Raw genomic sequence first — 14,622 nt, 5'->3', positions numbered from 1 at the left:
CCCAGAGATTGGTAGCCTTTCGCTTCGCTTTCATGTCCGTAATACATATCTACCCGCAAAACCCAACCATTCCTGGGATATTATGAGTTTTAAGATTTCCATAACGGCCATATTGGATTGATGTTAATTACTCAAAAACCTATAATTTTATGTTATACGAGATTCCACCGAGAAAAAATTTGATCTAGGCTTACGAGAATGATATTTTGATTTCGTATTACCTTTCATGGTGAGATCGTCTAATGGGGTCATATGATAGCCTAAAATACGAATTATATCTACACTCAAGCAAACTGATAGGCTGTATTAAAATTCATTTGCTATGCATATTTAAATTCGCAGAGAGTTTTTTCAATACGCAGACCAGAGTCAATCAGCCACAGTAAATCCTTCGTCCTGTGCCGAGGAAGAGCTGAATGTTGCAGTTGACTAAACTTTTAAAATAATGAAGTTTTTGTATGCTTTTGTGTTTTACTTGGTTATTGTTTTAAATGAAAAGCCAGGTAAGTTAAATTTGTAACTTTCACCGACAGAACGAAATTAGACGATACACACAAACAAGTAAACCAAACACGTATTAGTGTTTGCTTAAGGAGTTTGTGGGCCTTTGATACATGTCTGCGGTGCTTATCTGTTATTGTTCCCCGCCTTTCGCAGAAAGCAAGGGACTATTAAAATGGGTTCGTCTGTCTGTCTGTCTTTCCGTCACACTTTTTGGGACACAATAACTCTCCTCCTAATTGACCGAGAATGTTCAAATTTGGTGGAGGTGTTTATTAGGCCAATGCCTTGATGGAGTTCGAAGATGAACATTTTCTGCTTAGTGTAAGCAGGGATAATCAATTTGATTGGTTGATGCTTTGGGACACGATAACTTTAGTTCTAATTAAGTGAGGGTGATGGAACTTGGTGTATAGTTTCATTACATCAATACCTTGACAAGTTCGATAATGAGCATTTTCTGCTCAGGGTAAGCAGAGCGATAAGCAATTTGATTGGCCGAGACTTTGCAACACGATAACTCTCCCTCTAATTGAGCTACAATGTTCAAACTTGGTGTAGGTGTTTATGATGTCAATGCCTTGATAGAGTGCGAAGATGCGCATTTTCTCTGATACATGTATATACTTTGACACTTTGTATGGTTTCATCTTATGATGATATTGCCTAAATACTAGTAAGTAGAGATACGCAATTTGATTGGTTGATGCTTTTGGACACGATAACTTTAGTTATTAAGTGAGAGTGATGAAACTTGGTGTATAGTTTCATTACATCATTACATTGACTAAGTTCAATGATGAGAAGTAGGACGTTAAACCCCATTTCATTTCATTTCATTTCAATGATGAGAATTAATAGTCTGCTTAGGCTAAGGAGCAAAAAGCATTTTGATTGGTCATGACTTTGGAACATAACAACTCGGCTTCTAATTGGGGTAGAATGTTTAAACTTGCTGTAGATGTTCGTCTTGACTGAGTTCAATGATTAACATATCGAGCTAAAGCTAAGCAATTTCCTTGGTCGATGCTTTGGGACAAGACAACTTTGATTCTATCTGATAGAGAGTGATGAAACTTAGTGTATAGTCGATAATCAGTTTGATTGCTCGATACTTTTGAGAAAAAAATAGATGTGCGATTAATTAATATGTGTCATCTATTTATTTGGGGATTTCGGCGGGGGACATCAGCCTCACTGTTGGCTTGTTTGGCTTTATTGCAGATTTATCTTTTATAAAAGTATCAAGCATTCAAACTAATTATCTAATCTTAGTCTAAGCAGAAAATGTTCACAATCGAACTCTTGTCTAGGGTTTGAATGGAAGCTACACACAAAGTTTCATCACTCCGCATCAGTTAGAATCAAAGTTCTCTTGTTCCAAAGCATCGAACAATGAAATTGCCTAGCTTTAGCGAAAAATCTTAATTATTGAACTGGTTAGAAATCAATAATTAGTCTTCTGTGTTCATTACGGTCGAAATTATTGAGGCCACAATATGTAAAATATGAAATTATAATGATACCTGACGATACAAACAAAGATATTTAACTGCGTCTAATTAGAACTAGTTTGTCAGATATAAAGTAAAGAAAAGCCCGACAAGAATATAAGAAAGATCTCGGAAACGTTGTCGGAGAAGGCGCCCGACGTAATAAATCTCCGCACATATTTGTTTCATTAACAAATAGGAGTCGGCTGTTATCAGAAAGTTCATTGGGCACAGCATAAAGCAGCAATGGTATGCCGTGCTTTAACTTAAGGCACTATCTGGCTAACAAGAAGCCCCGGGTTCCGTCGATGTCGAGAAAGCTCATCGAGATATTGCGGTGCGGTTTCCTATGGTCAGTCAGGAAAGATGGTACGGCAAGACACAGCGTGTAAGTCGTTCGGTTGGGGCGATGAAATGAGGTTCCGTGGACCCTTGACAGTTGGAATTCGATATAAGAGTAGGTCATAGCGCTGCTATCTAAGCAAATTTCCATGATGGCATAGTGTATGACAGTCTTCATTAGTCCTGTTGGTGCAGAAAAGTAAGATGTTAAACCCCATTTTATATTTTCTATGAACCTTGACATATTATGATACATTAATAATATTCTTTAGATATTTTCATAGTTTGTGATATATATACATATATATATCATCCACTAGAGTACCTTTATTTCCACATAGCCATTAGGTAAAATTTGGACGATCAAAAACCAAATTTCTCGGGTCATTGCTTCAGTAAAACCTAATTTCTCGGGCCATTGCTTCACGAAAACCTAATTTCTAGGGCCATTGCTTCCAGGAGAACCAAATTTCTTGGGCCATTGCTTAAGGAAAACCTCAATTTTCGAGCCATTGCGTCGGGAGTATGCATAATCAATATGATGGGCATATGTTCAGTCATATGTGGTGAGCTCTCAATAATAAAATAATTAATTTAAAGTAATTATCGGGTGGTTATTTCCAATAAAAGTATGGCATTTTTGGTATATATGGAAAGTAGAAATATCCAATATTACTCGAAAAATACTGAATTCCCTGAAAAAAATTCATGGAGCGCATACAGGACAAAAATGTACGGGTTCCCCTAATCGACAGCCCAGCGATTAGGAGTTTCTGCACGCGTGACGTCGAAGGTTGCACGCGTAGATTTAGCGCTCGATGTACATGTTGATAAACTTTATGAAGTTACACGTACAACAATTTCTGAGATAAAAATCACGGAAAAAGTCGCGGGCAGTGGATAATCCGACAATTTAATTAGACTTCGATATTTGTAATACATGGTCAGCGATAAAGGCAACATCGTCTTGTGTATGCAATGAATTATCCTCCGACTTCGCACCCGTTGTGTCACGTGACACAGACATGACCTCTTTTGATCGATTTTTTTATAGCCGGGTATTTGCCCTGACAATTGCAATGTTTAGAGAAGGATCTGAAGCAAAATTATGATAAATTAATTAGTTTGAATATGTTTTTAGTCCAAATATATCATCAAATCACCCAGTTTGTTCCCGGGAATGGATCTTTAAATCCACAGTTTATTGTAGGCATGTTATTTGCATCTTTTGGTGTGTAATAACCCCTTAAAATGACAGGAATCCCCTTTGTCTTAGTTGATATGCAGGTGGTAATAATGATGATAATAATAATTTTAATATTAGTTATAAGATCAGTTGGATGCAATAATTATTTTTATGAAATGCGATGTATTTGTAATAGAAGACTGTTTCATCGGTCCGTGTGTTGTCTTGTAAAACAAGGTTTGTGACAACACCTATCCCAATGGCCTTTCGTTAGATGACGGGAATCCACGCTGACTTACTAGATAATGTAGTAGCATTAGTTTTAAAGATTGGTTAATGTAGTGATGACTAGTCATCACCATCCCGCGCCCTTGCACCTGTTGGCAAGGTATAAGGAAACAACTTCTTGGAATATCAATGGGCCTAGTTAGACGATCCATACTCTGATCACATTAGCTCGGCAAGGCAAAGTCGCTACTCTCTGTCGGGTTTGCACAACAACTTATCTTAAACAATAACTTATACATCAGAAAGTAAAATACTACAATAGGTTTCAAAAAAGATTTCTTGAACGGATAATGAAATATGCTCCGGAAACGAAATCGGTCATTAGAAAATAAAATAATAGGTTGATGAATGTAACATTGATATACAAGTATCTTTATCTTGAACAGTGTCTGGGGTATGCTCTAGAATAATAATTATATTCCAAAAACTGTGTAGTAAGAATTCAAAAATAATTAAACAGAGAAATTTGTTTCCATGGAAATACGATATAAATTCAGGAAATTCCTAAATATCAAAAGGCACAACTACTATAATCGGTTTCATGAAGATATCTTAAATGGTTGTTGAGATATGCTTCGAAAACAAAATTGTACACCAAAAACTAATGCAAATTTGCTTAAATGGAAACACAAATAATATAAATCCAAGGCATTCCTAAAAAGGAAAAGGCACAACTACATAATATTTTTGGATTTTTAGTACAATGGTTCATAAGGATATCTTGAATCGTTGATGAGATATGCTCCGGAAACAAAACTGTACACCAAAAACTAAGTCAAATTTGTTTCCATGGAAACACACAAAAAAAAATAATTACAAGAAATTCCTAAATAGCAAAAGACACAACTAATATAATTGGTTGATGTGTGTATAAAGTTTCCAAAATATACCTTCAACGGTTTATGAGATATGCTCCGGAAACGAAATCGGCGAGGGATAAAAATGTTCATAAAATGGAATACCCGTCTTCATTAGCACAGTCGGAGCAGAGCGTTCATTTCAAAGGGAATGTATTTGTAATACGAATCTTTTTTGTTAGTAGGTTTTACAGCAGTTTCAACAAGTGCTGGTGAAACATCAACAGGTTCCGGAGAAACAGGTGCAACGAATTTGGCACAACTGGGTTCTAATATAACAGATTCAGTGACCCTCAATTCCATATGGTCTACAGTATCAGGTAAAGCGGATCCAAACGAGTCTCGTTCAACAATCCCAACTGATTCTGGCACAACCGATTCATCTGACTCAAATACAACCAATCGAATCGGTTCTGCAACAACAGGTTCATCTTTATCGAGTACAACGAATTCCACTGGTTCTGGAACATTAAATTCAACCGATTATGGTATAAATGATGAATATGGATCTAGTGCATCCATTACCACAGATCCTGGTACTACTACAGATGTCACTGGTTATTTCAAAGCAGGTTCTGGAACAACACTCCCAACTGGTTCTGTCATAGCTGGTTCAGGAACATATCCCACTGGTTCCGTCATTGAAAATACGATGGGTTCTTTAATAACTCCTTCTGCCACAACAAGTTCAGAAACCACTAACTATGACACGACAGATTCAACAGTTTCCAATAAAACGCATTCACTGTATACAGATTCCACCGGGTCTAGTACAACGGGTTCGAAAACAACTACCCGTGACACAACAGGCCCAGGAGTTTCTAGTCAACCACATTTACTTAATACAGATTCGGAAAATACGATGGGTTCTTTGATAACGTCTTCTGGCACGACAAGTTTACAAACGGCTAACTATGACACAACAATCTGGACAGATTCTGGTCAAACATATTCACTTAATACAGATTCAACCGGGTCTAGTACTGCCAATATGATTGCTTCTTCGATAAGTTTTTCTGGTACGACGAGTTCACAAACAGCTAACCATGATACAACTGGCTCAACAGTTTTTGGTCAGCCGCATTCACTTAATTCTATTACAGCAAATTCAACTTATCCTGGAACACCAAATTATTCCGGTACAACAAATTCAACAGATTCTGTAACAACATATTCAGGTACAACAAATCCAACTGGTTCTGATCCAGCAGCTTTTGTTGCGTATTCTAGCTCAACAAATGTCGACACGACCAATGTAAATGATTATGGTACCACAGTTTCCCTTAGTTTTCATGAAACAGATTCCTCTGTTCCAGATCCATATTCAACAGACTATGCTACAAGACATTCCTCAGATCCAGTAACATCAAATTCAGCTAGTTCTGGTGCAACAAATCCAATTGGCTCTGGAATAACAGGTAATGTTACTACAAATTCAACTGGTTGTATTTCCGCTAGGTTTTATATTCAATACTATGTGGCACATACTATGTTTGTAATTCGTAAACAGAGGAGAAATCTCAACGGTTTAGCATGCGTGGAGTTATTACCCTTGAATTGCATCGATGAAAAATAATATAGTGACACACAGTACACGATTTAATCCAAACGGTTGCCAAACTCGAAGACATTCTCCAAGCAAAAATAAATTGTATCTTACAAGGTGGTTATCTGAGCATCAGAGCTTAGCACGGTACAGTAAGATCTCCGACTTATCGGGATAATTATACAATCCGTGTTGCTATTACAGGTACTGGTGCAACAAATTCTGGTACAACTAATTTAACAGGATATGTTACAAATACAACGGATTATGGTACAATTAATTCAACAGGGGGTGTTACAACTACAACGGGTTCTGATACAATTAATTCAACAGGAGGTGTTACAACTACAACGGGTTCTGATACAATTAAATCAACAGGAGGTGTTACAACTACAACGGATTCTGATACAATTAATTCAACAGAAGGTGTTACAACTACAACGGATTATGATACAATTAATTCAACAGGAGGTGTTACAACTACAACGGATTCTGGTACAACGGGACCTATTTCAACTACAGCGGAATCTGGTACAACTACAGCTGATTCTGGCACAACGGATTCTGATACAATTAATTCAACAGGGGGTGTTACAACTACAACGGATTCTGGTACAACGGGACCTATTTCAACTACAGCGGAATCTGGTACAACTACAGCTGATTCTGGCACAACGGATTCTGATACAATTAATTCAACAGGGGGTGTTACAACTACAACGTCTTCTGATACAATTAATTCAACAGGAGGTGTTACAACTACAACGGATTCTGATACAATTAATTCAACAGGAGGTGTTACAACTACAACGGATTCTGATACAATTAATTCAACAGGGGGTGTTACAACTACAACGGATTCTGATACAATTAATTCAACAGGGGGTGTTACAACTACAACGGATTCTGATACAATTAATTCAACAGGGGGTGTTACAACTACAACGGCTTCTGATACAATTAATTCAACAGGAGGTGTTACAACTACAACGGATTCTGATACAATTAATTCAACAGGAGGTGTTACAACTACAACGGATTCTGGTACAATTAATTCAACAGGAGGTGTTACAACTACAACGGATTCTGATACAATTAATTCAACAGGAGGTGTTACGACTACAACGGATTCTGGTACAATTAATTCAACAGAAGGTGTTACAACTACAACGGATTATGATACAATTAATTCAACAGGAGGTGTTACAACTACAACGGATTCTGGTACAACGGGACCTATTTCAACTACAGCGGAATCTGGTACAACTACAGCTGATTCTGGCACAACGGATTCTGATACAATTAATTCAACAGGGGGTGTTACAACTACAACGGCTTCTGATACAATTAATTCAACAGGGGGTGTTACAACTACAACGGATTCTGATACAATTAATTCAACAGGGGGTGTTACAACTACAACGGCTTCTGATACAATTGATTCAACAGGAGGGGTTACAACTACAACGGATTCTGATACAGTTAATTCAACAGGAGGTGTTACAACTACAACGGATTCTGATACAATTAATTCAACAGGGGGTGTTACAACTACAACGGCTTCTGATACAATTGATTCAACAGGAGGTGTTACAACTACAACGGATTCTGATACAATTAATTCAACAGGAGGTGTTACAACTACAACGGATTCTGGTACAATTAATTCAAAAGGAGGTGTTACAACTACAGCGGATTCTGGTACAACGGGACCTATTTCAACTACAGCGGAATCTGGTACAACTACAGCTGATTCTGGCACAACTACAGCTGATTATGGCACAACAAGTTCTGCGGGTACTTCAAATTCAAATAATTATGGTACAAGAAAGATTAGAAACGCAAATAATGTATCGTATGCTTTATTTCAATATTTGGCGCGTTGACAAAGATGGGTTTACCTGCAATGGGAAAGGCAAATAATTGGCGTATGCACGGGGCCTTTAGTAGATTTCAAAGAGTTTCCCTTCATTAGAAACGCAAATAATTTATCGTATGCTTATTTCAATAATTGGTGTTTGGACAAAGGCTTTTAGTACATGGGTGTGAAACTCATTTCAATTCAGGGGCCACATAAACTAAAATTGTACATCAAATGGGCCGGAGCTATACAAAACTATGAAGATAAAGAGAATTTTATTGATTTATTTAACTAAAATCGTTACATATTATAATGCAATATAATACTTGGAAATGGATCATATTAACCATACATACGACTTAGATATCTTTACTGAAACCGGAAAATAATAACAAATGATTTCCACCGCTAGTTTCTAGAATAATCGACAGGTCATTTTGTTGAAATTTGTACAGCGGGTCACATTTAAACCCTTGGCAACCCTGCTTTAGTAGATGTCAAATAAACCTCAATGGACAAATCCTACGTAATTAGACAGACGGAACATCGACTTTTTAGTTTACTCGGCCAGCAAACTATTACAAATAAATTCAATCTGCCAAACCACATTTCAAGCAACAGATAATTTCATTTTATTTGTCAAGGTTGTTATACGAGGATCGTAGCTGATTATGGAACCATAACATCTCCCAACTATCCAGATAATTACCCATTAAATACAACCTGTACTTATAATATTATAGTAGCTGGAAATAAATGGATACTTTTTACATTTGAAGATCTACAGGTAACGATTGCTTTACTGGATTTTGTATAAATAAAATGTTTCAAGCCGATATTAGTAATTATCCAGCCATACGTATAGCAGCAGACCTGTTCATATTAGCCCTCATCTACTTCTTTAGTAGCGCTTCGTAATATTTGCCAAATGGTCACCGTTATTGATAAGCCTATCAGATCTTAAATCCTACAATGTCAAGGTAAGGGGATGAGGATGCTTTTCTGTCCTAATTACGGGAATTGTCTTATTTATGTAACAGTAACGTCCACAGCATGCCTATTAACCCTACTCTTCCCGAATGGTCGCTTCGTATTATTTGCCAAATGTTTATCCTAAATTTTAAAAATGTAGGAGGGGGGCTTTCTGTCTTAATTTCGGGAATTATCTTATTCATATAACAGTATTAGCCACGGTATTTCAGCTTGGAGACGACGCCGATTGTCGATATGATTACATAGATGTCAATAATAAAAATAAGCTGATCTGTGGTTCCAGAATACCAGAACCTTTCTTAATTTACACTCACGATGTGATAATCAGATTTTATTCCAATAGTAGCACATCGTTCCGGGGATTTTCTTTTACATTCCAGCAGAACGACAGAGGTAGGTAATCTCTTGTAATCATAACTCTTAATAGCAACGAGGGTAACTCAATTCTCTGCCCTTTGGTGTTCATTCAAATTAGGGCCGCTTTAAACTATGGGTATGTGTTGATAGGGACTACTGATATTTGCTTTGTGGGTCTAATCAGCTCTCTCCTCAGTGAGTAAGACGTTGGCTCGTTAATCCAGGGTCGGGGCAAATGGTTAACGCGTGAGCGTTGGATCAGAAGATAGATCTGTCATTGAGTCAAGTGGCGTGGTTTCGATTTCCCGTTTGTACGTGACAAGGAGTAGGGTCGTGGGTTTTTCTCCAAGTCCTTTGGTTTCCTACCACTGTTAAAGGCCCCTACGTGCAAGTGAATTATTAAAATGAAATTGAATCATGTTCGTCCCTAAATGCACTAGTTTGTGTCGAGTGGACGTTACCCCCCCACACACACACACACACGCACCCACACACACGCTCTCTCTCCCTTATCTGGATGTCACGTGTTTGATGCCAGTGTTGGCCGAGAAGGTTCATCGTGGTTCACCCTTGTTAGTGGTGTAGAACGGAGGGCCTGGCAAGGAATAACGTCTAGTCGTTCGGATATTACGAAAGACGGAGCTCCAATGTACACATTGGCGTGCAAGTCAAAGAACCTTCATTACACACTAAGGCGTATCCCTATTTTCATTAAAAAAAAATTCTTGTTTTAAGCCATATAGTAAAACGTGTATTAATTTAAATAAAACGTGTTTTAACACATATTGTAATTTTAATAAAACTAGTTTTAACCCATAGTTATGGTAAAGAAAAATAACCCATATGGCGAAAAGTGTATAATTTAATATACTTTATTTTACCCCTAACGTAGTAATTTTAATCAAATCTGTTTTAATCGATATCAATTTTGGATTCTGGCTCAAAATAATACAGGTCTCATCCATGGTTAAAGATCTGGTCAGTGTTGGGGTTAGTCCTTTCAGTTGCAGGTTGCAGCCAGTGTTGTCCATTTCTGCTGATTTCAATGGATTGGTGCACAAGGTGGTCTGGAACAAAGACAATTATAACACTACAGTTTTCTATGATTTATTTAATAGTAGTACTTGTTGGTGGTAAAAGTATTGTTTCAGCCCAATTGATCTATCCTTTTTAAATTTTCAGCCAGCCCTCTTACATACTATAAGAAAGATGATAGGAACAAGAAGCACAGAAAGTTTATAATGGGTTTCCTTTCGACTTCTTAATTATTAATTTATTCATTGAATTCTCTCAATCCAAACAACAATCAAGTGACAATAGATGCGCGCCGACTGTGTAAGAACATATCTTAACACATACAGCTGAAACACGTTGTCACGACTTTCCTCACCCCACCTCCGTTTCCCGTAGTAATTTCCGTTTGTAACAAAACCTTCCGGACTGACCACCGAGCACATCCGTAGATTAGGATTTCGTTATATCTGCGCATTTCAAAAGAAACAAATCTTGTTTTCCAGTCTGTAATCAGTATATCGAGGCTTCCAATGGAACCATAACTTCACCCAACTATCCTAACCAATACCCTATATATACAAATTGTATATATGATATTACTGTTCCTGTAGGCAAATGGATTACTTTAACATTTACAGATTTCCAGGTAAAACTTTATAGATACTATTTAACAAACAATATGATGAATCTGTTATAGATGCAATATGTAAGATACAAAGATTGCCGTTTTATCTGTAATAGTTTAAAAACAAAAAATACAATATTAATGTACTGACAATATTAGTCAACTTATGTTATTCAGGGCGAAAATGTGACATGATTTAACCTAGCTAGTCGTGTGTATCACGCGTCACTGCTATGGCGATAAACAAAGTCTTGGTGATACATTTGTATGCGCCCATAATATGTTAAAATGGTTGTATATGTAATCAACCTTTGCGTCGGTGGATCCGTCCGTCAGTGCACTGGAAGCTACAGTTTTTAGCGAATGTTTCTAAAAATGGCATTGTGACAAGGCCAGGTTTCCTATTTCTTTTCGTGGGGTTGGATGGCTGAATGGTTAGCACGTGCGCGCTGTATCATAAAGTCTGCCATTGAGTCAACTGGCGTGGTTTCGATTCCCCGCTTGTACGTGACAAAGGGAAGGGTCGCCTGTCCAAACTCGTGGGTTTTCTCCGGGTCCTCCCACTGCTAAAGACCCCTACGCGCAAGCGAATTATGGAAATAAAATTGAACCATGTGAGTCCGAAATGACCTAGTTTGTGTCAAGTAGACGTTAAACCCCATTTCTTTCTCTCTCTCTCCCTCTCCGTCAAAATCGGATTAATATTTTAAGAGTTATGTCCCGTATTCCCAGCTTTTTACACTTCTTGTCAGCGGAAGTGTTCATCAGCATTATGGCGATTCGTTCGTTCCTGGAGTTTTACATCCACTTCCACATAGGGTGATATCGCAGACAAGCTTATGGGGAGACGAAGTGCCCTAATTATATGGACCCAGCTCACCAATTATTCCTACCCCTTCTGCATGAAGATCTTTGTTGACTTTTTGGTGTAGGTTTTGGTGAATATTCGTGATTTTTAGGCGGAAGGATACATCATGTCTCTGCTTCCAGTTTATGTATCTCAAGTTTTCCATGGTAAACCTCATACGTGGTTTGGGGCAAAAGGTTACCACATTTTACTCTATTTGTGGTAGAAAGTGTGTCTACCCAACGAAAATCTGGGAAAACGTTAGAGTCGATCTAAGAGACGAGAATTAACATTAAAGTCAATGGGGAAATCATTGGTGATCTGTGGCCATATTCGTTCAAGTCAGATTATTATGTTTAGAGTTATGCCCCTTTGTGCTAATACCTGTCTTCGCTGCTTGTCAACATGATCGAGGGCAGTGTTTTCGTCTGATTTTCCTGTAACCTTCAGTAAGCTTTTAATATAATAAGCCGAGGAACAATATATTATTCCCCTTTTTGCGGAAACCTGTATATCAGATTTTTCTGTAACTCGCATGAAGCTTATATTAAGATCAAACGAGGGTCCCTATTTCTTTTTTTCAAAACTTTCCGAAAACACGGTGAGCATGACAAGAGCCTACAGTTATTAATATATTTTGTTCTAAATTTGGTTTGAAGCACTGGGGTCATGAGAGGTCGAACACGTAGGATATTCAGCGTGACGCTCTCTTTTGAGATCTATGTCCCTTTCCGAATAGCCCGAACGTGATCCAGGCTACAATCTTGTGTGGGCGTATTCCACACGTTTTTTAAATTATAAAATGGTACCGGTATACTGTGTAACACTATTTTAGTGATATCAGAGATCAGTTTCGGAAATATATGAATTATTTACATCGGAACAGAATATAACACATCTACATACAACACGATACATGAACTTAAACTATACAGGAACTAGACTACGACAGGAACACATCAGGACGGTGCATAACTACATTAAATCTACCATTCCGCCCATACGCCGGTCTCTCCGTCTCCGCTCGCCTCTAGTCATCTGTCTTACTGTCAGCAAACTCTTCGTTATATAACCTCGGACAATAGATAACTCATGACCATTTATGCAATTGTCTCTTTTATCTCGTCATGGCATGCTTATAGTGTGGAGCTTGTACACAGATCATATGTAGTTTGTAAATGGCATATGGGATTAAAATTACATTTTTAATTAGATCATAGCCAGTTCGTGCCTTAATAAGTTTATACAGAGTTGAAATGTCAATGGTTTAATTTGATGAAAGTTATAGAGTACCTGTTACAACTGATTCATTTATAGTTAAAATTTATGATCAAATTTATTTAAAAAAAACCTCTTTATCTTCCCAGCTTGAATGGGGGTCGAGTTGCCAGTATGATAAAGTGATTGTAGATGATAATCCATCGCTGTGTGGTAACTCCCTACCGGAACCTCTCCTGATTTACAATAACAATGTGAAAGTCAAGTTTAATTCCGATTATAGTGTTATGGGGCGTGGATTTTCAATGGAATTCACCAGCGTGGACAAATGTAAGTCAACACCCTTGTATATTTGTCCCTTTTCGAGGAATCCAATATTGTCCTATAGTAAGATTGATTGTTCATATTCGTAAGCGAGATGTTATTTATGAAAGATTTTCCACGCTAGTACTATTTACTTTTAACTGGATCAACTATTAAAGATACATTATGTAAGATTTAAATAAGAGCTAGCCATTCTTGCTATAATAGTTCGAAAATAGATAAAGTAAAATGAATATTGCGAACGAAGATATTTGTATACCCTTGTATATTTGTCCCTTTTCGAGGAATCCAATATTGTCCTATAGTAAGATTGATTGTTCATATTCGTAAGCGAGATGTTATTTATGAAAGATTTTCCACGCTAGTACTATTTACTTTTAACTGGATCAACTATTAAAGATACATTATGTAAGATTTAAATAAGAGCTAGCCATTCTTGCTATAATAGTTCGAAAATAGATAAAGTAAAATGAATATTGCGAACGAAGATATTAGCCTTTGAAGGTTGACAGGACGTGTGCAATAATTTCAACCACTGTACTGGTTGTTCGATCCTCCATTTTTGGCTTAAATCAAAATATGGCAGAACTGTTTTAATCTATCTACTATCGGAGAAATCCGATGCCACCGAGGGTTGATTATAGCCTGGATAAGTTAATTAATATCTAATTAATAATTTAGAAAACATTTCAGACCTAAAGAAAGACCCGCAATAGGCAGATTTAGCCCTTGCATAATGTATGTTTAATATGCATGTAATGTGCAATCATTAATAATTTGTAACTCTTATAACTAGCATTACTTGAACAGCAGAACCTGATTAAGCTTATTTACATTGGGCCCAGTGACATTTTTATACGCCCACATTTTCATGTGGACGTATATTGTCGAAGCCCCTGTCCGTCCGTCCACAATCGTCACAATTTTAATCAGATTTCAACAAAACTTGAAATATAGGTATACCTCCCTAAGATCTCGGTTCCTTTCGATATTGGCATGAGAACGTATATAGCCGTCGCCCCTGTCCATCCGCCTGTCTGTGTGTCCCTTCACGTTTTGTTTGTGGATACTCTACAGGTCACAATTTTTATACGCCCACATTTTCATGCGGACGTATATTGTCCGTCCGTCCACAATTTGTTTGTGGACACTCTACAGGTCACTATTCTT

The 14,622-nt window shown here is 37.4% G+C and overlaps 1 protein-coding gene across 1 annotated transcript in view; it reads left to right on the top strand.

Moving 5' to 3' along the window:
* The window catches only part of LOC126817826 (uncharacterized), a gene marked incomplete at its 5' end in the record, with an annotated part of 50,625 nt that extends 39,441 nt beyond the window's left edge, over positions 1-11,184 (top strand). The window contains 2 exons of the mRNA XM_050544988.1: positions 6,502-8,010; positions 11,180-11,184. Of these exons, the coding sequence (XP_050400945.1) occupies positions 6,502-8,010; positions 11,180-11,184 (1,514 nt within the window). The remainder of the gene's footprint in view (positions 1-6,501; positions 8,011-11,179) is intronic.
* Between the last annotated feature and the right edge of the window lie 3,438 nt (positions 11,185-14,622).

Source organism: Patella vulgata, chromosome 4 (assembly GCF_932274485.2).
Source record: "Patella vulgata chromosome 4, xgPatVulg1.2, whole genome shotgun sequence".
NCBI lineage: Eukaryota > Metazoa > Mollusca > Gastropoda > Patellidae > Patella > Patella vulgata.
The sequence above is the reverse complement of the archived record's forward strand: the minus strand, read 5'-3'. Positions and strand labels throughout refer to the sequence as shown.